Raw genomic sequence first — 24,841 nt, forward strand, 5'->3', positions numbered from 1 at the left:
ATCCAATGGTTATCCCAAAAGATATCTTATAAACCTAAAGGAGTAAGATAAGAGAAGTAGAAATAATAATAATATGGTAAGGTAGGCTATACGATACTGTTGCCAAAGGAATAGAGTGACCAGACGTCCACATTGACCTGGGACAGTCTCAGTTTTGATCCCTGTGTCCCCTTTCCCAACAGTTTTATCCTAAGCTATCGATTTGTCCCAGTTATACAAGGAATGTGCCATGTGTCCCTATTTTTGACCAATTTGATACCTGCCAACAGTAAATAGGGGAGTATATTGTCATTTTTTTAAGCTAAAATACAGTAAACCGTGCTTGAAAATAAGCATAAAGCAAAAAATGCACCTTGTTGTGAAGTGACAGAAGTCCCACTTATTAAATACTGAAGAATGGACAATGTTACATGCTTTTTTCACAATTTTATCTCTACCAACCACCCAACAAAGGTGTTGCAAGTCTGCATTTGACCCATTTGGGAACATGTCAGGGATGTGGGTCTGTTTCCACGTCTTGAGTAAGGGTTGGTAAGACCCATGTTACTGAAGGATTAATCATTTATGCATGTTTTAGGCTGATGGGGAAAACAGGAGTACACAGTGGGGAGAACAAAGTACTCTTATCACACACCAGGTCTGGAGATTGAGCTTATGCATGAACCTTCAAGAGAGCTACTCACACAGCCACCATCCCGCAAACAGAAAACGCATCCAACACAACAGCTATGGTAATTTTTTACGCAATAATAGATGAAAGCTTATCGCATAACAACATTAATTAGTCAGTTTATGTAAATGACTTCACTTCCCTTCTTATTGTGGGATTTCAAAGTCTGCCAGCTAGTGTATTGGCTCCAAAGCTTCAACATTGTAGAATCATCATGCATTAAGTGATATATATTTTCTTATTAACCAAGGGCTTCCGGCAATTATATGTCTCTGGATCTGGCTGACAAAGCTTCTTAGGGTATTATCTGCAGCGCTGGAGAATGGGCCATTGTGCCGCTCTCTGTATGAAATTGAGTTGTGTCCATTTATATGAGTGTAGTCTATCACATAATGGCTTTAAATCTAAATGACTTGGCACAAGCCTCTGAAGTTTGATATATTTGGGCCAATTTGTTCTTAAGGCACTGGGTGTATGATTTCAGGCGTAAGACAAAGTACAATCACAATCTACTGGTTTAGTTGTTAAATAAACGAAAGTTAGAAAGACACTTCCTAAAAATCAATTCTTAGTTCTGGAGTAAATGCTTGAACTACTGGATTTATGGCTACAGTTAAGGTGACTACTTGTCCCTCTTTTGGTCGTCCTGGTTGGGTGTAATTAAAAATGTTATTGATTGCATTTAAAAGCGTGGACTCTATGGGTCCTCTTTATTTGAGGGAGTTACTGCAGCTGTATACTCCACCCAGACCCTGCTGTATGTCCCCAAAGCCAGACTCAAAACCAGAGGTGAGAGAGCCTTTTCTGTGGCAGCGCCCAGACTATGGAACAGCGCCCTCTGCCTGTCAGATACTCTCAGTCTTTGGTTTAAGACTTAAGACCTCTTCTCCCTGGCATTTAATACTTGCTAGACAGGATATCTTGGTGTTTCCCTATGTATAGTGTTGTGTCGATATACAAATGTATCTGTATATTTGTGTTTTTGTTGACTTTTATTAGAAGCACTTTTATATAGCACAGTTTAAAATGTGCTACATAAATAAACTTGAATTGAATTGTATATTTTGGTTGTCCTGCACAGTCATTTAGGCCCTTGACCCTCATCTCACTTATTTAGAGGATCATATGGTTTTATTGCAGGTGATATGTATGAGCTTAAAGTTTATAGTGTGTCCTAACATGTCCCTGTTTTTACAGAAATGAAGTCATATGCATCTTTACTGACCCCTTGTGGCTGACATCTTGCAGTAATACATCACCAAGTGTATTGCTTCTAATAGAAACTAATTTGTAGAATATAGGATTTGAAGATGTATTATTATTGTGATGATGTGTTGTGTGAACCAGCTTCCCGTTTTGTTCCTAGACTTTATTGGTCCTTTGGGGAAATTTGTCCTCTGCATTTGACCCATTCTTCAACCAGTGCCTTGGAGCAGCCTGTCAGGAGCAGTGGGCGACCGTCGCACAATCCCCAGGGACCCATCTCCAGATCCTGAGACAGCACAGTGAAAGAAAGAACCACGCTGGAAGATTGGCCTAAAGCTGGTTGAAACCTAGAATGCAAGTCACAATTACACACTGACGAAATCTCTAATCTTATATGTAGGGCAAGTCGTAAATGAAACGATGAGTGTTGCATACTGGGAGTTATGTCGCTAACTCGCATTTGATATTAGCACATCTATCACTAATGTTATTATGTTATCCACCTGAGAAACACGGAAAGTGCCCAGCAAACACATATTAATGTATTTTGCTGCAAACAGGCGAGACAGCAACAATACCAAGTTCATTTAATTATAAACAACAGTGATTGTGTCCTTTCCTTTCCCCTGGTTTTTCTCCTCAGAGTGCAATATGAGCATTGATTTTATGACAGGGTGAAGAATGAAGTAGTTAAAGGCTGTCGTGGCTGGATGTAGTGCATCCTGACAAGATCTGTGTTTGCGAGCAGTCTGGCCGTTTTGCAGGTTTGTAATTCTTATTATGGAAGACATTTACTCTGGCTGCTCAGGGCTCCAGCAATTACCGCCTGTTCATATTTATCACACACATACTGACGCTTCTTTAATTACTATCAGGTTACAAGCACACTGTCAATTTGGATTCTTCAAAATGCACAGGAGAAAATTACCAAGCAAACTTTAAATATGTGCACAGTTGTTCTTTCAGATGAGCTTAAACTTACAGAAAAAATGCACCTCTATTGATTTGTAATGGGACTTTTCACTGCACATGTAATAAACTGGTGCCTTTACATGATTGTAACACATGTTTCAGATATTGTATTAGGGCTGTATTAGAGCTCAGTGGTGGAACATAATCAAGTAAAATTAGTAAAGTACTGTACTTTAGTCAATTTTAAAGTGGACACTTTTTACTTTACTTCACTACATTTGAGAACAAGTATTTTTTTATTATTGTCTGAGACCTGCTGAACTGAACAAACAAAAATTAACAAATAAAACCAGCTTAGAAAAAAAAAATGTTTCTGCTTTTCTTCAACACAAGTCTTTATCAAAATCACTGTATTTGAAGCTTTATTATAGATAAGATAACTCTTTAAGTAGATTTTAAGTATGTATTTTAATACTTTTACTTCATGTACTGCTACTTTCCATGTGAGACTTTTACTTTTACTTGAGTATTTTTTTTATGCTCCACTGTTAGGGTTACATATATTTTCAAGAACTGCATGGCAAATAATAATGTTATTTTGAGATTTTTTTTTTTTTTACGTGGCATATATAAAATTTATAATCAGTAATAATAAAGAGCGAGACACATTAATTTATTTATATTTTTGAACTGTTGTATTGCCTGCATAGCATGTTTGCATATTGTTTATTTCTCCATATCTTTCACATTAAAGTCTATTAACCTTTTGTTCTTCTCCCATCTTTTCTAAGGTTAAGGTCGTCCGATTACCCAACACCAACGCTTTTGTAAGCGCTCCACCCTTTCCTCTGGTGAGTGGAGCAGGGGCAGTGTTGCTCTTTGCTGGCTTCACGCTGGGTGGAACATCAGAGCACAAACTCTGAGTTAAATTTGCCGTGCTCTGTCGTAAATGACCCTCGGCCCCCAGCTCAAAGTTCACGTCCCTGGCCGGTCCGTGCGAGACGAGATGACACTCAACTGCCCTTTCCCATTCTACCGGGGATTTCGAGAAATGTTTACTCGGAAAGTTCATGACCTGCAGATCAAGCACAATGTCGCTATTTGTGATGAAACTTAGAGGAAATTAGTGGGTCTGGTTTATTCTCCCTCTAAAACAGGGGCTGGGGTAAAAAGATGGATGAACAGAAGTCAGTGAGAATTAGAGAATTATTGATGTGCTTTATAAATGATTAAAAGGCCCCAGTGTTGTAATATGTTGTCGTGTACATTTACCAGAACTCTAACAATACAATCATTTCCTCATTTGAACACAGAATTAGAAACGTGTTCTTTATGGTCGTTAGTTGTAGAACCAAAAATGTCAAAATATTGATTTTGAGAGACAAGTTAAAGTGCATTTGAATGGTTTTCATGTTTTTGTAATTATTACTGTCAGGTTGGAATCCAGGGATAAAGAGTATGGTAAATATTTATCATAGTTTGAAAAAATAAATAAAGACAGGAAGTAGTCCTGGCTTCTAAAAAGAAACCATTCTGTCTATCTCATCATTACAGAAATTCCCATCCAAAATGCAGAAACCACAATTTTCTGACATTCATATAAGATAAGATTCATTTAATAATATTAGTTAAATAATAATGATGTGCAAATTAGATGAACTTTGGCTTTGTTGACAGTGCAATTGTAGAATCACCTCTAAGTGTCAGATCTGCTGGTTCCTGGTACATGGGCAGTCAATGTCCAACCAGGAAGAAAAAAGAAAACTTCACCAAAATGGTTAAACTAGAGAAAACAAATGCTTAAATACAATTGTTTATGTAGTATTTAGTGTAAACTGTCATATGCACTTTAACTTATCTTGTAGTACCACAGTCTGCTCGTACTGATGTGGTGGAGGGCTGCAGACAGAAGATTGACATGGCTTCTTGTCCCCAGCCAGTTTGTAAAACATTTACCCTTGTTCTTATCTGACACAGCAAATATCATCCATGTTCTTTCAGTGTCAGGATCTCTCAAAGTGACAGGCTCTTCTGGACTTCAGGGACACACTGCCGTCATGAATATTACATTGTATACATGCATTACATACACTTTTAAATAACCATAATAATATCCCTGTACAAATATTAACTATATGTTAAAAACAGTGTTGGGAAGTAACTAAATACATGTACAGAAAATATTCATTCAGAATACTAATTCTGAGTTACTGTATTCTGGTACAGTTTTACTTCTTTAAAACCAAACAACACATACATAACAGTGCAATTCAGGCTTGAAACTGCCCGGTAATAGTGAGAAAAATAGAACACACTTCTCTTGTGGTGCGTGCATGAGCAGTTTGTTCCTTTATTAGCAATAAATAATTGCATAATATATTTTTACTGTTATGTGATGATGAATGTGCTAATTTTATTTTATGGGTCTCTACTTGTGCTAGTGATCTGTCTGCAGTTTTAGTTCCTAATGGATAAATAAAGTTATTTTGATTTTGATAAAATGTGAAGCTGTTTTTAATATTACAATATGTTGGTCAAAGTGTATTCAGAATGCATGACCATGAAACAGCTTACACAAAGTAATGCAGGTTCACTATTCTGTAACTATAACACATTTTCAAAGTATTCTTCCCCACACCTCTACTGTATAACATTTGCATGCGGCTGAAACATGCTTTTCTGTTTGAGTAATTATGTTTTCAGGCTCTCACTGTGGAGAGAACCAAGGGCCACGAGACATAATTGAAAAGAGGCACGTGCGATATTTAGCCCAAACAGAAGAAGAATAGTCTTAAAATTGTCATGCTGGAGGAGGGGAGCGAGGGGGAAAGGGAGGAGGAGCAGGACCACAGCTGCAAGACAACAGTTGATCCCATCCCAGGAAACAGGCTCAGCAAGGTCACTGCGAGAAGGGGGCGGGCCAAAAGGTCGCGACCCGAGGAGAGGGGAGGGGTTAAGGAACAGACTTCACATGAGACAGATCTTCAAAAGGAAAGGGCCCAGTGGGGGGAGCAGCGAGGTTGAGAAAATAAACGGTTTTGACCTGGTTTGTCAGAGCAGTTTCCCCAGGTGTTTGGCCCTAACCTCTTTGTTGGGTGATGGGAGGTGTTTGCGTGAGCAGCGAGGGCGGTTGAATGGGCTATATTTGTAGTGATTCTCAAGGCAACAGAACATCTTGGTATCGTAAAGGTCAAGTGTTCTGAATGTTATTTTTATCTTGTCCTTGTGACCTGTGCACGAGGTGAGCTGATTTAGACCAAGATAAGAGCTAGTCCTGGTTTTAATCTGTGATCTGTTAAAAGTGTAAGGTTAAATTTGACAAAGCTATTTTTTTAATTGGTGTACATAATTTTTTAGGTCAAGAAACAAAAAAAAAAGTGGACACTGTGTATGTTATTATAAGTATTTTTAGTTAGCCCAAAAACTATACATTTTTTGTGCAAACCAACTACTTACAGCTATACTATTTACTATACTACTATTATATAAACTACACAGTATATATTGATGTCATTTCTAGTAAGTTCTTCCTCTGCCTGTCATATCCTTACAGTCTTTTACAACTAGACTGAAAACCTCCCTCTCCTCCCTGGCATTTAATACAAGCTAGACATGATATTTTGGTCTTTTATTATTCTTTTAATATGTATTATCTTATCTGTTTTTTTTTTTTTTGATAACTTTTTATGTGAAGCACTTTGATCAGCTGAAGTTGTTTTAAATGTACTGTATAAATAAACTTGAATTTTAGCTTCAACTTATTGCTTTTTATGTGATCTCATCTGCTATTATTACCATTGTGAAGCACCAGCATAAGTACAATTTAATTATGATTTGATGATTTATTTACCTTCAATCAAAACACTGAATGCAAGGATAATATATTATACTAAACCGGATCTAGACCAAGACAACAAAAAGTGGTTTATACTCATATTAAAACAAAACTAACTACAAAAGCCTCACAGTGTGAATGTACTTATGAAAGTTTTTTTGTGTGTGTGTAACTGTATAAGTGCTTTTAATCTTGATAGAGAGTTGTTTTTAAGTGAGTTGATGGGTTCTTTTCATCTCAGCTCATATCATTGCATGCCCTGTTAACTTGTATATGACAAAAAACTCTAATTACTATCTCTCAAAGTCCAAACAGTTCACACACTTTGACATGACAATACTGAGGTCATGTCATGCTTCTGTGAAAGTTTCCCAAATGTTCTGGAAAACTCAAGTGTGTGTTTGTTTATATAACATGTGAGGTCAAAGGTCAGATGGTGGCAGGCAGGAGGGTGATCTAACATCTGTGGGTATATTTATCACATGTGCCGCCATTGATTACATGTACTGACTTTTATTTGACCTCAATATGGGGAAGCAGGAGTAACATTATTAAAGCATTGAAGTAGAAGTTTTGCATTGTAAAAATACTTTAGAATACTACTGCAATAAATATGTAATTTCCACTGTAAGATTCTCAGTTGATCAGTTCTAGTAGCTTATGCTGATCAAATATGTGTAACATTAAATATACAACAGACTCCGTATTGTTCAACAAGTAGACATAAAAATAATAAAAACAATTCATATCTGAAGGTAAGGTGGAATAAGTATAAATCTTTTAATATTGCCAACATAAAGGCTCACTATTGACTCACAGTGGTAAGAGTAACCAAGGTTTTTACTCAAGTAAGAGTACTGTTACTTCAACAAAATATTGCCCAAGTAGAAGTAAAAGTATTGTTTCAGAAAATTTAAATTTCTTCAATAAATGGTAACTGGTCACATTTTTATATAGAGCTTTTCCACCTTCAAGTGTTTCAAAGCGCTTTACATCAAGGAACCACTCACCCATTCACTCACACATTCATACACCAGTGTACACAGACACTGGGGGTGAGGTGGGTTAAGTGTCTTGCCTGAGGACACAACAACAGCATTCATCTATGGGAGCTGGAATCACACCGCTAACCTGTGGGTCAGTGGATGTGACCTCTCTACCAATTTTGAGAGAGGAATTCGAACTGTCAGTCTTTGGATCAGTGGTCAAACTCTCCACCAACTGAGCTACAAAAATGGGAGTAATGAGTGTCAATGAGGAAACATACAACCCACAAATCCAACTTTCAACTTCTGATCTAAATACAGTTCATATACTTTGTCACTTATTACTATGTGACAAGTCCATCGTTTGTCATTATGTTTGCTAAAGCAGAAGAAAGTGAAAACCTTGAATAGTACTATAGTTGTACTTCCGAGACCTTGGCCTTTCGACTCATTGATGGGAGTCCTTATGCGGTCTACCTATTGGTTCACATCCTCTGAGCCCTTTACACTCTTAGGTCAGATAATCAAAGAGAAACCACAGACAAACAGCCGATTGTCAACTTCTTACACCTTGACCTCAGTTTAAACTTGTGACTCTTGCTTTATATTTACCACCGCCTCGGCAGTCGCAGGAAATCTGGAGGTTAGCGCTGGTTCAGGCCTTGATAAGAATCTTGAAATGGAGAAGTTCGTGGAGGCTAAAGGTTATTGGGAGTTTAAAGAGTGTGTAGTCAGTCATGGGGAGGATTAAATAAAAGGGAAGTGAAGGGGGCATGGTTTCAAAAGTGCACTGCAGACAAAAAGCTGTCTGTTCACTGGACTTCATATGCAGACCAAGTCCAAAGGAAGTTTAGCTTGAACTTGCCTTCACCTCTGGGCGGCACAAGAGGCAGAGGTGGGTGCTACTCTAGTTACACTACAGTTACATTTACTCAAGTAACTTTTAAAAATATATATGCTTTTGTAGAGTAGGTTTTATTCCTATTTGAGTAATAAGACATCACAAGTTGAAATAGCATGGCTTAGACCTCACAAGTCAGTTTTGCGTAATATGTTCATGTTATGTTACTTTTACAATTACAGTTGGCAGTAGATTCCTCATTCACCTACCAGGACCACTACTTTGTTCTTATAATTGAGTAACATTATTTTAGTGTTTATTACATAGTGTTACTGTTACGTGAGTAGTTTTTGGCTACTCTACCAGCCTCTGACAATAGGATAAAGAATGTAAAAAAACAAAACAAAAACCTCCGCTGCATTAATGGCGCTTATGTTATTGTTATCTGAGGTGTATTTTGAAGTGACATAAAAGAATTTGGAGCACATCTGGTGACCTCTAGTGTTCTGTCTCCCAGTGTCTTTCCTGCCTTTGTGAAGGGAGGAGAACCAGCCCAAGAGGTGTAGGTTTAAGGGAATACAGGACATCCTCCCACTGCACTTTAATAAGGCCAGTCTCTTTGATGTTCCCTTTAATACTAACCGCCATTGTATAAGTGAGGTCATTAGATTCTTATCAGCCACCTAAAAATAATAACGATGCAAACACAGTCATGCATTTTAGTACTTTATTTTGGAGATATCAGTGCAAATGAACACCAAAAAGAAACATAAAAAAATGACATTTCAGGGCTTCACATGAGAAAATGAAACGTCTTTTGTTTGTTGCTACAAATGTATTTGTCAGATGCACAATGCAAATCTATGATTGTACGTCAATCCCCCACTCGAGCCCCGAGCTCCTTCAGAGCTGTTAACCAGTAACAGAAAGGAAAATCACAAAAATATTTAATGCACGTTTTTTTCACATATTTGTCTTTTTGCTTAACAGTCTGTGGTTATTTGTAGACTGCTCATACTCTAACAAACGCTCTCTGTGATAGAAAAGACCTATATTAAGACTTGACATTGTCCCCAGTCACCAGGAGGGTTCACAGGTAGTTCCCATGCGTCTGCATGCAACAGGCAGCAGTGAGGAGTCAGACATTGTTACACAACACAGCGCAGGATAGATTATCATTTACCACATAGACACATGCAAAAAACAAACCAACCAAAAGATGGGCATAACATCCTCTGCCTTTATATGTACACTTGTATGCATATAATTCCTATTTACAGGGCATTAAAAACTAGGATTATATCTTTTCTTAAACATTACAAAATAGTCATCTTCCATACTGAAAGTACTATATACAGAAATACAGAATATTGAACCATAGTGAAAATGTATTCATCCAAGAGACATACTCCATATATGTAAGTATTAAAAAGATGACAAGATAAAGTGGTGTGAAATGAACCCATACTAAAAATACAGTACAATCAAAATGATGAGCCAGATACCCTCAGCACACCTAAACCGGTGATTTTTTTCAGAGGCAGAACTATCCAGCTGGGCCTGTGGTCATCTCTTTGTATCATGCAATTATTTTGACATTTCTGAAGATTAGAGTGCCACAAAAGATAAATCACAATAGAAATGAGTAAGAAGTAATCACAACAGCCAGACCCTCAACAGATAACAAGAATGAGAATGTAATAATAACATGCTATTAAATTATTCTCCAAAAGCATGAGTTCTAGTGCAAACTCAGGATGCATCATAACAGTGAAGGGGAATGAAGTAAATGAAGCCACATGCTAGAGAGGTGCTAGTTTAACCAGAATAGTAAGAACCTGTCATATGTAGCAGCCTTTAACTGTTGCTCTAGAAACCTGCTTACACAGTTGCACCACACTGTTGACCCATCTGCTCAAAACTGCTCCGTCTGCAAACATATTACCCTGAATCTGCACTGTCGAATATTGCCCTTTAAAATAAGTTTCAAATAAAGCCCATGACAAGCTGTGATCATGCAAACCTCCATGTGCCTCATGAAGCTATTGCAGCGTATCGAACATCCTCCTCTGAAACAGTCTCGTGATTGTTCAGATCACTGTAATGTAATGACAGCTAGAATAAGAGAAACTAGGACTTAGACACTAATGTGATATAAAAATGTGTAGTTAGATAAAAGAGACTGATTTTAAAGGAGGACATTTGTTACTGACAAAGCAATGTTGAACTCACAAGGTGGTAAAAAGAGCTTTCAATGAATTAAACCATTGTGGAGGCTTATCTGCAATTTCATGCCCACAATGTATAGAACATAAGAGGCAATGCAAATATGCAATTGCATAAACAAAAACAATTATTTGTCTCATCAAACCAATTTGGCAAGTCATTATAAAAAGAGAAGTACTATATAGTCATGTTTTAACAGTTTATAAAACCTCTATTCAGATGATTGGCTCAGCCCTCGGCTCTTATGGCTGTGCTTGTCGTTGTGGGGGGGTGATTGGGGGTGGGAGCTGTGTTCATAAGCATGCAGGTCGCTGATTGGCTCCTCTTTGACTCGGACCACAGACTGGGTGCCCTCCGTCTGCTCCTTCACGTCCTTTCGGAGCTGGAGGCTGCCCTTCTGCAGCATGTAATAAAGGATGGGGTTGGAGCGAGACAGTCGGGGGGAGTCAGGGTTAGAGTCACAATCCTCCTCCTCCTTCTCTGGACCGCTCCAGCGGCTCGGGCTCTCAGGCTCCTTTTTAACCAGAGTGGGCGTGTCCCGTTTTTGAGAGACGGGCCATGAGGCTGACTGGCGCCCCCACTGGGTGCGGCTGGGTCCATCAGCCACAGGTGGGGTGGACAGTGCTCGGAGATGTCCCGGAGGCCCAGAGCTGAGGGATCCATGTGGGTGCCAGCCAGGCAGGCTCAGGAAGTTGTGATTGTGAGCAGGCTGACTGTGAATGCTGCCATTAGCTTTACCATTGGCCTGCAGCACTGAAGGGCTGGGGGCTCCTCTGGACTGTTGGGACAACTCTTTCAGGCAGTTGTCCGATAAAAGCAGCTGCTTGAGCACATTGAAGCCTCGGCTCTCTTTGCTCAGAGTCTCATTTGGAGTTCTTCTTTGTGGAATTTCATCTGCTTTCGGACTTCTCCTCTGGTCAAACTCCTCCTGAACACCAGGAGAAGCAAAACCCAGGTTACAATGCTCCACTGCTCTGGGAGAGTTGCCATTGTTCATAGTGTCAGTCCGTTCAGAGCACAGACGCCTCTTTTTAGGACTGGGGCTCTGATAGTCCCTCTGCTCCTCTTTCACCTGTCTGAGCTGAGGCTCCACCTGCACAGCCGCACTAGTGTAATAAGTGGCAGTCTGTTGTTTAAGCAGCTGGCTGAGAAGGCCATATTTTGCTATGACCTCTGCTGGCCTGGGCTCTGTTTTTAGGTCTGGCTGATAGTCAGACAGAGGGCTATTCTTCTCATAACTTAGTCTTTTCCTGCTACTCAGTTCATCAGATGTGCCAGACAGCTGCCCCTTCTCTTCCAAGTTCTCAGTTTTGACCTTTACATCTAAAGCAGGTCCATTGGAGCTGTCACAGACGATGGAGGCACTAGGACTCTTGTCATTATGACCCCCTGATACTTCCACGCTCCTTCGACCACTCCCAGAAGGCCTGTCTTTGCGACTGGGTGTAGAGGCAGCAGAACTGTTCCCAAGGAGCAGCTGTAGAACTGTGCGCCGCTCCAAAAGGTTTTCAATCTGGGATGAAGGAGGAGTGGGCTCTTTGCGGCTAAAGGGGGTGGAGCTGCCGGAGGGCCCTTCTGAGAGCGGGGTATTGGTGGTCCGGTGTACTGGGGCATTGAGCCTTTCTAAAAGTGCAAGGGGTCGGTTGTCAAGCTCCGAAGCCAGTGGTTTAGCAGGAGGGTTGGGGGGAGAAGAAGTGCCACACTGAGCCAGATTCTGCAAAAGTTTACTGGCACTAAAGCCGGGCTCGGAGGATTTCTCAACAGGAAATGTTTTGGATTTGCAAAGATCTAATGGACTGGACTGGACATGAGGCGAAGGGTAGGAATAAGGAGAGAGGGCACCGCTTTGTTCTCGGCTAAGTGGGTACAGAGGATGAGCTGGAGGCACTGGCCGGTTGGGAGGGCTATTTGTACCATTTTCATCCCAGGAAACCAGAGGCTTTGACTGACAACGAGACATTGTGGCCATTGTAATGTCAAGAGGCAAATCTTCATTATTAACACCTTTGTTTGCCATCTCATTATTTCTGCGCTCAAGAAGGAGCTGCATAAGTGTGAGTTTAGGGTGTGATTTTAGGTCAGGGCTCGTTTCAGGCTCTTTATTTCTGGAGACCACTGAACTGGATGGTTCTGGTTTCCACTTGTTTATTAAAGACTCAGTGAGTTTGTCAAGGGAGGAGGTAGAGAAAGACAAGGATGAAGAAGTATTAACAGTGGCAATAGCAGCGGATGTTGGAGAAAGAGCTGTGGAAGAGTGAACAGAGGGTTGAGGCGAGAAAGCAGTTGGAGCACAGGGGAGCACAGAGGAAGGAGGGGTTTGGGAGGACAGGGAGGTGGACAGTGTGTTAGTTTTGGGGCTCGTGTCATGAACACTTATGCGGCTTCTCATTGAGAGGTCAATAGGAGAACAACTTGAGTAGGAGCTCTCAGCGTCACTGCTGTCTTTAGCCAGGCTACGCTCTTGTGTGGAACACTCACTGTCAGATGTCACTGAGGAGGGGCAGCTAGGGGGTAAAACGCCACAGGGGTCCTCCAGGTGCCCATTTTTAGTCAGCTGTTTCTGGTTGTTGTGATTATTCAGAAGCAACAATAGTAAGCTGCTACATGTCTGTGGAGGGCGGGTGGGGCGGGAGTCAAAGCCCCTCTTCTCCCTTGGTGTATGGCTGTGACTTTGAGAGTGCGTGGGTGGGGAGCTTTGGCTATGACTGCGGAGCAGTGAGGGGCTCTGTGGACTCGACATGCCTGATCGAGGGAGTGTTGTTGTTGATGTCGACATACTGTTTAAGGTTGTTAAGGAGCTTAATGTGTCTGAGGCTCCAGGCAGAGTGCCCCCCACACTAGGTGGTCTTTTGTCTGGGCCATGCTGTTGGTTTGCCATAGCTGCCAGGCGTTCACTGGCAGACCTTCCAGAGAGTTGGGCTTTGAGGGCATGCTCTCTGGAGTACTGCTGAAGATGAGCCTCACTGGATAATAAAAGAGCCAGCTGACTACAGGCCACACTGGGCTTTGGGGAAGGTGCAGGACTGGAGCGGATTTTCACCATGTTGGCCACAGCCTTCAGTCGCTCGGCACAGGACTCTGTGGGGGGCGTGGCACTGTGCGCAGAGCGTGGGGACTCTGGGGGGCGGTCTTGGCTGTGGCCTCTGCGACTGTAAGGCGTGTTGCTATGGTTTTGCATTTTGTTTTTTCTCATAAGACCTTTCAAACGGCTTGAAGCTGTACCATAAACAGGGAGTGGCTCCTTTTCTGCAGGGGCCTTAGGGGGAGGAGTGGTTTCTCCCGGGGGTTTAGTAGAGTTCTGGGACATGGCTACACTCTGAAGACGTGAGCTGAAGGACTGTAGCAGTGAGGCCAGCAGGGTGCTCTCACCCGCATGAGGAGACCCCTCCAGACCTCCATTTTGTATGGCCCCGCCTTGACCATTCACTTCAACTGAGGGCGAGCTTATCCGTTGGCTTGCTGAATCGTTCCAGGCCCCAGAGCGCAGTAGGCGGGCCTTCTTTAGGTGCTGTGAAGCACCCAGGGAGGGCCCATTGGTTCCAGCGGCTGGAGCAGTGGGTCCATGAGTAGGCGGTCTGCCCCCTTTGTCCACCTGCTGCTGATTGCTATGAGCAGCTTCAGACCTTCCGCCTACCGTGGCCCCGGGCCCGGCCACCACTGGATGCATCAGTAAACCTTCCAGATAAGTTAGAACAGCTGAATCCTTGTGTGTCTCAGGGCCAGGCTCCTCCCCATGAGTCATGTTCAATACTAGGATCCCCTCGTATAGTTCAGTACTGTGAGCGGAAAACACCTAGGTCATTTGAGTGACGGGGATATGTCCCAAATATCAAAAAGCGCACCGAGGTTAAACAGTTCAGATTAGATCCTGTGAAGCGGTGCAGTCAGCTCTATGGTGAAACAGGCGCTGTAGGTGAAGGCGGTCTGCTGCAGGTGGGCCTCCCAGGCATTGTAGTATGTCCTTAAACACAGCGTGTTCCCAGACGGCCCTGCCCCAGGCCTATGAGGGGAGCTGGACTGGAGGAACCAGGATGTAGATATTTGGGATGTCTGTCCAAGGCTCGGCTGTGGTTCTGCCTGTGGCGCCTTTCAGCTTTGCAGACCTCACATTGGGGACCTGTGGGAGTGAGCGATAGGCAGAGAAGAGGGAGGGAGGGATGGAGGAATGGAGAGAGAAGAGAAAGTGTGTGAGAAGCTGGGATTTGCACAGCACTATATCACATTCATTTCAGCACCTTGTCTGCCATCTCTGTTACTTAGCAACATTTCAGATTGACTGCACACGGCTCCTTCTCCTCAGCACTCTCCCCTCTCAGCCACCCAGCAGACGACAAATGTAGATTAGAACTGATTGGATCCAAATTGAAAATTCAAGCCTACTACCTTGAAAACATTCAGGTCTTGAGCTATAAGCCCCTCACAGCGATGTCTTTCAAAAGTGAAGGGTCTTATGAGAGCTGTGAATAATTTCTTATGCAGCTTGTCATTTCAGTGGATTATCCCCCCTACCAACACCACCCCCTGCTCCTTATGCACTTGAGATGCAACCTTCAGTATGTATGAAGACGAAGCCTCCCACCCAGTCCCCCACATGTATCTGAACAGGCATTGAAGCATGACTGTAAAAACTTGTCTCTATAATTACACTTATAACATTATACTTATGGCTTGTATAGTATAAATATTAAAAAAAATCAATATGGGCATTTGCGCATTCTTGAATAAAAATCTGAAACAAGCTGCTACCTTTATGAACACACTTCCAACTGATCATCTCTCTGCAGGATTAAATGAGTCATTTCAAACCTATTCTATGTAAAAGGAACAAACTGGTTTAATAGACGGCTCTAAAAAGGCAGAGGAAATGAAAGCAAAAACAAAAAGATATAGTTCCATACTGAATGTTATGTGCATTTTGAAACTGGGGGAGGATGGAGTGAGGATCTGTTGCACCTGTCACAGCACACCCCTGTCAGGGCAGAGTCTCTGACACTGGGGTGACCATGGTGCCAGTTGCCATGACAGTGTCAGTGGTGCTGCCCTGAGAGACCTCTGCTCTGAACCCTGTCAGCGTGGTTTCTGTGGATACAGGACACCGCAGACAGCCCTGGCCGTCTCATAAAGGTTAATTAATACAGAGTTTCCACCTCGCTTCAGCTGCTGTCCGTGTCCTTTCCTGGTGCTGCTCTCACCTTCGGTGTCCACTGAGTGGACCAACATCGCAGGTCACACAACAGGACACTAGACAGCAGTCCTTGATAATGATGAAAGGCCAGGGCAACCCACGCAGTTGCTAGTTTAAATACTTTGAGAGAGCTGCAGTAAAGCCAGAAAAAGCAGCCTCCTAATCAGGCAGAAATCCAACCTTGTGGTCCAAGTCCACGAGTTGACCTGACAGTAAGGGCAGTGAGTTGCCACTTTAATGCCACCAGGAAAATGAGCAGGGATTAGAACTAGACTCAACCTTATCTGAGCACAATTACGTCTACTTGGCTGCAGGAAAACAATCAAGTCTCCTTTGTTAGCGCCTCATCAAAGCCAGTCCCACAGACTGAAAATGTTTTCAAATGTGAAGCATGGCATAGCACACAAAAACTTCACTAAGATTGGCTCATCAGTGTCAATTACCTTTTCAAGGCCACCTTAAGCTGTTGACCTAAATCTGACAACAACAAAAGCCAACCTGGTCACACTGGGCCATCTGACGTCTGCTGTCATGCTAATCTTAGATGCTCAGGATTAGGGCTATTTTCCCGCCAGTAAGCTTAGTGCAATTATAATAGAAGGCCCTGTAACACTGTGTTTGATCAGCATGGTAAACATGCACATATGTTTACCTTCAACACAGCCTGGAAACCGTAACTAATGTGGCTTGATACAGCCCTTAAGATACAGCCAGAAAATATAAATGGAAAAAGAAAGACTGACACGGTTTCAACATGGAAAATGCTGTTAATCTCTTTACTGCTGGCAGTGAACCTTTGGAATTACAGTTGACCTTGTCTGTGTTTTTGCCCAAAGAAACTTCAATAGAGCAGACAAGGCTGCACAGGGACACTGCACTGAATTCATTTATATACAGCACAGCTACTGCATACTCCATCTCACATAAAGTACAAATAACTCTTTCAACAAAGTGGGGACCTTCAGGCTCTTGAGAGACATGTAACAACACAGCATGTATCTCAAAGCCCTGGCACAGTGGAAGGGCAAGAAGAAATCTGTTCTTTTCAGCGACAGTGCTCTGTTAACAAATAAATGACCTTAATATGGGAAAAGCTGTCCTCTATAGTGAGCCCCTAAAGCACAGGGCCCTCCTCCCTTCCCTTCTCACTATGTGTGATCTGTGCATTACTATTACATTATCTTCCCTGGTGTATACATTGAAAATGACCTTACACATCTGTTAACATGTCATCTCATTGGTGGTGGCACCCAAAAAGCCTGACCTCCACCCCATCCCCCATCGTGGGACACCAGCGGGCCAATGAGCGGCTCCACACTTTCTGTGGTGATTATCCATTATCCTTGACAATGTCAGCCAATGACAGAGCAGGCACAATCCTAACGTGATTTTTACCTCTACAGTGGGCCGTGCACATGTGAGGATGTGAGAGGGAGGCCAAGTGACAGGAGAAGGGGAGAGCTTCATCATCCCCTGGCCGCACCACTCTTCATTTATTACTGTCTGTCTTGCTCTTCTTGTGCTTAAAGACGGGAACAGGAAAGGTCACTGCTCTCTCAGCCACTTTCTGAGATATGAGGCATTACCACCGAGTGACATACAACTGTGCCAATGCAGATGTCATGGATTAGATTTGGACAAGTGACCTTCGCCGGCTCACCAACCTCCAGATTACACACACTATCACCCACACAGACATTCTCACAAAGTACAGCACTCCTCCTGCTTTATCTTTTGAGTTCATAATGACCTTCATTGTCAGGCATTTAAGCCATTTAAAATGTATGAGACCAAACAAAAGAATTAAAAGGGGCAGAGCCATAGGAGTGCCGGTTAAAGTCAAGGTCATTCATGGCGCCAAGGCTTTTCCAGTTGATGCAACAGCTGGTGTCCATGCAAAGCTCTGGGCGTTAATAAAAAGTGACAATGCTGCCCAAGTGGTGTGTATTACTAATGTCTGACACCAGCCTGGCAGATGTGTTCTCCATGCATTTAAGAGGAGTCAAGGTTAAAGGAATTTAAAGGAGAGGCGATGGCTAAACACTATTATATCATGTAATCTGCAGCACACACAATGGGGGAGCTCACTTACACATACGCCATGACCGTTATTTGTAAATTCAATATGGCCTGACATGATTAAATAAGACAAAACATAAGCTACCTGACCAACACCACTTGTTCCAAGTCCTCCACCAGTGCCTGAGTGCACCTGAGGAAAGGTGTATTAAAGCTCTCGTTCACCTTGAAAGTGGTAAACAACAAGAACAACATGCTATTGAACAGCAGGAGAGCTCCAACAAGGAACTGTTTTTGTAGATGAGTCAATCAGGACAAACTAACACTGAAATGCAATCCACAGACACAAGCAGATCCGCACAAAGAGAACTAGGGCACTCTGACCCACTTCTTAGGATGCACTGACCAAACAAGTCATGCATAGAGTGCACGCCCCCATGTGCTCCAACACAGAGCTGTGCATGGAGCTCACATAAAGGAAATGTGATCCACCTCTGCTAGAGTCAGGCCTCTAGTGCTAATCCACTGGGACAAACCACCCTGCTCAGAGCACTTGAATACGAGGAATAATGTGCATCAAATGAGATGGGACTAGAGCTATAAAGTCCTTGGCCTGCATCTGCGGTGAGATGGCCAACATGGGGGCCGATTTTAACGGGCTTCATCAGTACAGAGAGTTCTCAGGGTGGAGAGAGAGAGCAAGCACACACTGATGAGTCATCGGAGCGGTCCAGGCGCAGCTGACTGGTGGAGAGTCTATGAGTCTGAGTTGATGATACTGCCTCTGTACTGTAACTTACATACTTGGGTTGCATGGATGTGCTTACAAAAACTGTGTGTGTCCATAGTAAATATTTGCGTGCCTTTTCAAAAGACCCACCCAAGGGCCATTTCCTGAGCGGCTGAGAATTAGTGCTCCAATTAAACACACACACATTCCTTCTTAATGAGCCGTGGCCGCTATCAATCTATACCTGATTCATTTCTATTGGGCTCTGAGGTAATCTTCCAACATCGCCTGTCCAAAATGGTTTTCATTTCCCCTGCCGAAACAACACACAGTTTCCATTTGTAAACACAGAGCGGGAAATAGGAACAGCTGATGGCCCACAGTAAGGGCCAAAAGGCAGCGTAAAGCGTTTAAAGCCGACTGCAGCAGTGAAGTCTGAGGGGAACGGACCACTATGCAATCGAGATCAAATGTCCCACTGTCAGGCTGCCCCGAAAACCGGATAAAACCAGCTAAAAACCCTGGCCTTTAATGAATCATTTCCATAATATCCTTGGCATCAGTCCCGAGAAGGCCATTGCAATGAGTCAGCAAGATGTCCGACTTTATTGGGTTAAAAGAGAACAGTTTTTTTTTATACTGTGAGTAATTTAAAATGGTTTGGAAATAAAATTGTAAGTGACAGACTAAAAAAGACAGACATTATGATTTTGCATTCACTATCGGCCATACGCATATTTGCATGGATTTGGAAAGGTCCTGCAATTGTCGATACAGCAACACATACTCCTGAAAAAAATAAAATAAATAATAATAATAATAATAATAATTATGACCTTGTCCCAAACAGGATTTCCAAAATGGATGTAACCATGGCAACACATAAGGACAACTGGGGAACATTGCGTTAACTCAGAACTAAATCATGTATGCAGCACACTCATAGACATAGTTAGACACATTCTACTGGACCAGGCAAAGGGAGCTTTGATGCATTTCCAACTTTCCCAATTTTTCTAAACTTTAATAGCTAATCACTTAACTATAGCTGCTAAAGTTTGATAAATATGTATTTTAGCAGCTTTTATTAGGAATTACAGCTACAAAGTACCTTTGAGCTGGCCCTCAGCCTGAATAATTGTGTTAACTCTGCCAGAGCAGATGATAAATGTAACGGCATTGTGATTATCAACATTTCTCCACCCATCCTGATTTACCTGAGTCCGAACACTATTTAAAGTTGCCCCATTAAAGGCATCTGCTACATCTCTTAGATACATTTAACCCAATAAAGTATAAAACAATTATGTGTAACCTTTTCCGGGAAAATCTCCCGAGCCACACCAATCCAGTTGGCACGGCAGCCGAGCTGAACGCATGCCAACGAACAGGAGACTTCAATAAGATTAGCTGTACACCTGATGTCCAGCTCCGCACTTGTGGAGCAAAAGGTGGTGCAACCTACAATCACAGCTACAGCACAGTTCTCACTGTCAAACAGGTTAGTGCTTAGAATGCTGTTAATACACAATTGTGACCTACTTATGGGGTAAGGAAGACACCTGTTAGTAAAACAGGAAGTCTATCAGTGTCACCCAGTGAGTCATCAACCCAAACTAAACTTAAGACTAACCTAACACGGTTTCTGAAAAATTTTGATAATTCTCATAAAAATGTGTCAAACACCAGTGTCTGTAAAACAAGTCACTTTTGTCTAGTGCAGCGTCTGTTGTCGTTGCACAACTTGGAGAAAACCCAAGAGTCCCTTTGAAGCAAAGCTGAACAGAAAGTAACCAATTATTATTAGACCGGAATACTCGGGACAATTACACAAGAGATTATCAGGAAATATTCACCACTGTGCCCACTGGGCAAAGTGTTTCATGCTGAAGTCAACATCCCAAATCTCAGATTTTTGGTTTTAATCAGAAGTGCCCTAGATAGAAGGCTAACAAATAGGGCTCAATACAATATGACATAAAAAGAGGAGGAGGGGAGGCAACTTGTAATTAGAACTATAGCAATCACTTAAATTGTAAATGAAAAAGGGGGTCTAGTTGCCAAATATGCGGTATATATACATATTATATTGTGGACTTAGAATACCACCTGCACAATTGGGACATTGTCTTTGCCTAGATCTGGGGTTGTATAATGTTTGGCGGTCACTGAATGTATTTTTCAATCTATTATTTGACTATTCATATCACAAGCCCAGCTATTGATAATGGTTTATTCCCCGTGATGTAGAGTTTGACCTGGCCTTAATGGCTGAATAATATTCTAACAATATTAGTAGTATTATGTCTAAGTCATGGTGGTTGTTAATCCTGGTTGTCATCAGTCAAAGTGCTGCTCTTTATTCCCACACAGAGGTTAATTGCTGTAATTGCCTTCACTTGTCAGCTCAGGTACACAACCCCTTAATCAGCGCTGAAGGACAATATGAAGAATTTGATAATCACGCCTAACGGTCCTAATTGCAAACTAGGTAACAAAAAGGATCCCGATGGTTTCCCTTTTTGGCTGTGGATTGATCTTAGCTGCAGCCGACTGTAACCACACTAATTGTCATCCCCCTTGCAGACGAGCATAGTGCCAAGGCTCCCAGGAAATGAGTCTGTCTTCCCCAGCCAGGCTTTGACTATTAAATCAGATGGAAAGCGATAGACAAGGCCAGCGCTGAATTGCAACAGCCTATTACTTCTCTGTTATGAAGGTGATCGGGGCGAGAGAGAAAAGTGTTCAGAGGTAAACACATTGAAAAAGTTAAAGTTAGGAGATATTCTGCTATAGCACTAGCATGGGGAGAGACTGAGAGCAGACACGCACTGCATTCTGGTCCCTTGTCATCCTTGGCTATGGAGGCTGATACAGGTAAAGTGCAGTAATCAATTTGCTCTACTGGCAGGAGCACTCCCTTAGAATACTAATAAGTCCCCCACCTCCACGCACTACACACTTCCTGGCCAGGTCTCTCGCTCTCCTTCTCTCCTCCTCCTCCCCTTCTGCTTTTCTCCTTTGGCGTTCACCTTTCTCATGACTTGACACCCCCCCAGTGCCCCAGACCTGACCAAATGCTAAAGGAGGGCGGGCTGTCTTCTGCACAGATAACTGCTGCCACTAATCAAGCCTACGTGCACCGGGCCGTGGGATTAAAAGAGCTTGCACAGCTTGACTCAGGCACTGAATGGTTGTTGGCACACACACATGCACACACACACACACACACATTTGAGGTCAAAATAAAAAACCTATAGGGAAGCCTGCTGCGTCTCATGCCAGAAAGGTAGACATACATACAAACTCTGAAGCCACAGACGAGCAAACAACACAAGGTCAACGGAAAAGCTAATGTTGGGTGAACATTCTCGGGCTATAAAAGAACACACACGCAACAAGATTACATCTAAATTTACTCCGTCAGTCAGAACAGCACAGAGCCACCTTCACTTGTATCTCTCAGAACACATGTCACGCAGGAGCAAAGCCGTTCAGCATCCAGAGTGAAAAACAGAGTCAACAGTGAATTGACAAGGCCTTAATTCTTGTTCGGTTTTCATTTGTGAAGCCGGCTTAAGGGGGGTCTGTGCGGCGTATCAAACGCACACTGGAGTTGCCTGGGGGCTGTACTGATGCGTCCTACTCACTGTAACACGACATGTTATATACAGCAGAGCGGCAGGGAGACCACGCCACCCTATGCATCAGCAGGGATATTTCATTATGTACATAACGAGTGCCATTAATCGCTCTTAACAAGGGGACTGAGCCTCACCTTGGCAGTCTCACATGCACAGCGGGAAGGTTGAGGGGGCGGGGGCGTGGAAATATCTATAGTGCACACCAGAAATTAAAATTCAACACACTCAAGGATCCGCCAGCACTGTCGCCTCCCGCCTCCACTTCCTCTTTGACCGACCACATCGAGGCGGCCTAGGGGTATGTGCGCAGATGGAGGCGAGCCAGCAGTCATATAGAGGAAGATAGACACATAAAAAGTAAAGGGAGAGAGGAGAGAGGGCAGAGAGGGGTAAATATATAAATAAATAAGGGAAAATGCCGCAGTGGTGGCAGCCAGCGGGGGTTTGTGCCCTTGACACACTGACACGGGCTATAGAGGGAACAGAGGGGAGGGGGCGCTGTCATGTGACACTTGTCATTCGCCTGATCACCCGCTTGTCCACCCGGTCACTAGTTCGCCTGGCCACCTGCCGCCCCCCGCCCTGCCTCCCCCCGCCTTCCTTTTATTCCCCACCACACCTCAGCACCACCTCAGCACCACCCCATGACCTCATCCTCCCATGACCTGCGCTGTTCTGCCCCTCCTCTGCCACCGATGCCCGACTATGCCCTGCCTCTATCTCTCTCCGCATTCCCGCCCCACCCCTCAGCGTCTCTCCTCCCCCTCCCACCGCGGTGCAGCAAGGTCAGGCGGGTCACCGTGTCCTCATCTGTAATCCGCTGCCATTCGTCAGCAGCAGCAGCGAGCCCCGGCCCGGGCTGGAGGAGAGGAGAGACAGGGAGGAGAGGGAGGCAGGCGTGTGGACGAGGGGAGAATGCCCAATTAGGCAGCTGTCACACACACACACAGACACACGCACACACAGTCACACACAGAGACACACACCGAGACACACACACAGAGCAGAGCAGAGCGGGCTGGAGGAAGAGGGAGGGAGGGTGAGAGGCTGCAGAATCAGCCTACTGTCCACAGACTGTATAGAGGGGGTGGGACGTGCATGAGGGGGCATATGAACCCTTTCAGCTGGAAGTGTTTTCATGTCAGGGGAAAGTGGAGAAAAATAAAACTTATCCCAGCACCATAACTTTCCAATACAAGAATGTAAATACACTACAACCAAACTCAACCACAACTGAAATTATTATTATTAAAATTAATTGACAGAGAGCATATTTTGATGCAACTATATTATTTATAGCTAACCAGATGGTGAGTCAACCCTCTGATTCATCAAAGTAACGGTTTGGATTTTGTGTAATCAGTGACAGACGACATACTGTATTAGACAAGGAGAGCGGCAAAGTTAAATTATGTAACTTTTGTTGTTGGAAACCAAAAACAATGTTGAGTATTCTGTTGAGTGCTCCTTTCCACTTCAGACAAAAGTAGCTATTGCTGATTCAAACCAAACCTAAACTGTCCTCAAGTCTTTGACAGACACGAGCAGTGGATCACAGACCGGAAACATCCTTTACAGCCCAGGACGAGCAGCAGATATCAAATGGGTGACAAATATCATATAATTGGATCATTTATCACCGGCAAACACATCTGTTTTGAGTAATGGGAAAACTAATCAGCAAAAATGATACAGAGAAGACTCCACGCCAGGGACTGCAAAGATTTATGCTAGGACGATCCGAGACTCCAGCCTGTATGTATTGATTGTTTAGTGTAAATGCTTTGCCGTATAATCAAAAAGGAACAGTTCAAAATGGTGTTTATGCCAAGCTAGCGGGATCGAATGTCCCGGAGTGATACGAAGTGACACAATTTTTCCTTCCCAAGTCTTTCCAAAAGTGTCAAAGGTCATTGGGGTTTAGTAAGGCTTCAAATCCAGCTTTGAGTGGTTGGGTGTTCGGAAGGATTGCGTCACTGGTGCGAGGGACACTTATCCGGTAAATCCCGTCTGAGTAGAGAGTGCAGTTCATACTGGGCTACATGTCATACGCTATGGATACATATGTTCTGGGATAGCCCAAGGGAGGCTCTCACTCAACTGCAGGTGTCTGGGTTAAATTATGACATCCTCCTTGCTATGTGCACAGAAGATAGGGGAAAAGACCTGCCTGAGCACATATACTGTCCACTGTTACACTTCTATTGTTGCAGAGGAGAAAGACTGGAATCCCTTTGAGCAACTCTAAGCCAGGTGGATGGATGTCACATTACTGCATGAACCTCGCTATAAAGTATTGTCTGAGAAGGAAGGACCAAAAAGATTAAGAATGATCCTGTTTCATACATCACCCACACCTAACATCTTTGGAACAGGTACAGGTAAAGTAGATTTTTATGACAAAGGACCAATTTGACAGCATAAACTTTCCAACTTATACTGCACCGCCCACTTTTATATAATTTTAAGTTGGTGTAAAATGTTCAATGTTCATGTGCACCTACAAAAAAAAAAATACACCCTCTCTTTGTGTGAACTGAAATCGGCACTGCGGCCTATATATAAATTGTGTTTGCTGTCAAGATTG

The 24,841-nt window shown here is 43.0% G+C and overlaps 1 protein-coding gene across 2 annotated transcripts in view; it reads right to left on the reverse strand.

Annotated features, from left to right (window-relative positions):
• Positions 1-9,163: 9,163 nt before the first annotated feature.
• Positions 9,164-24,841, reverse strand: part of nrip1b (nuclear receptor interacting protein 1b) — a 238,871-nt gene continuing 223,193 nt past the window's right edge. Inside the window, exon 2 of one of the 2 annotated variants that reach the window (XM_055226341.1) lies at positions 9,164-14,482. In XM_055226341.1, coding sequence (XP_055082316.1) covers positions 10,888-14,418 — 3,531 coding nt within the window. In that variant the 5' untranslated portion in view covers positions 14,419-14,482 and the 3' untranslated portion in view covers positions 9,164-10,887. Of the gene's footprint in view, positions 14,794-24,841 lie in introns of both variants that reach the window. The other variant, XM_033979064.1, reaches the window with a different exon arrangement.

This window comes from Periophthalmus magnuspinnatus, chromosome 14 (genome assembly GCF_009829125.3).
Source record: "Periophthalmus magnuspinnatus isolate fPerMag1 chromosome 14, fPerMag1.2.pri, whole genome shotgun sequence".
NCBI classification, from domain to species: Eukaryota; Metazoa; Chordata; class Actinopteri; order Gobiiformes; family Gobiidae; genus Periophthalmus; species Periophthalmus magnuspinnatus.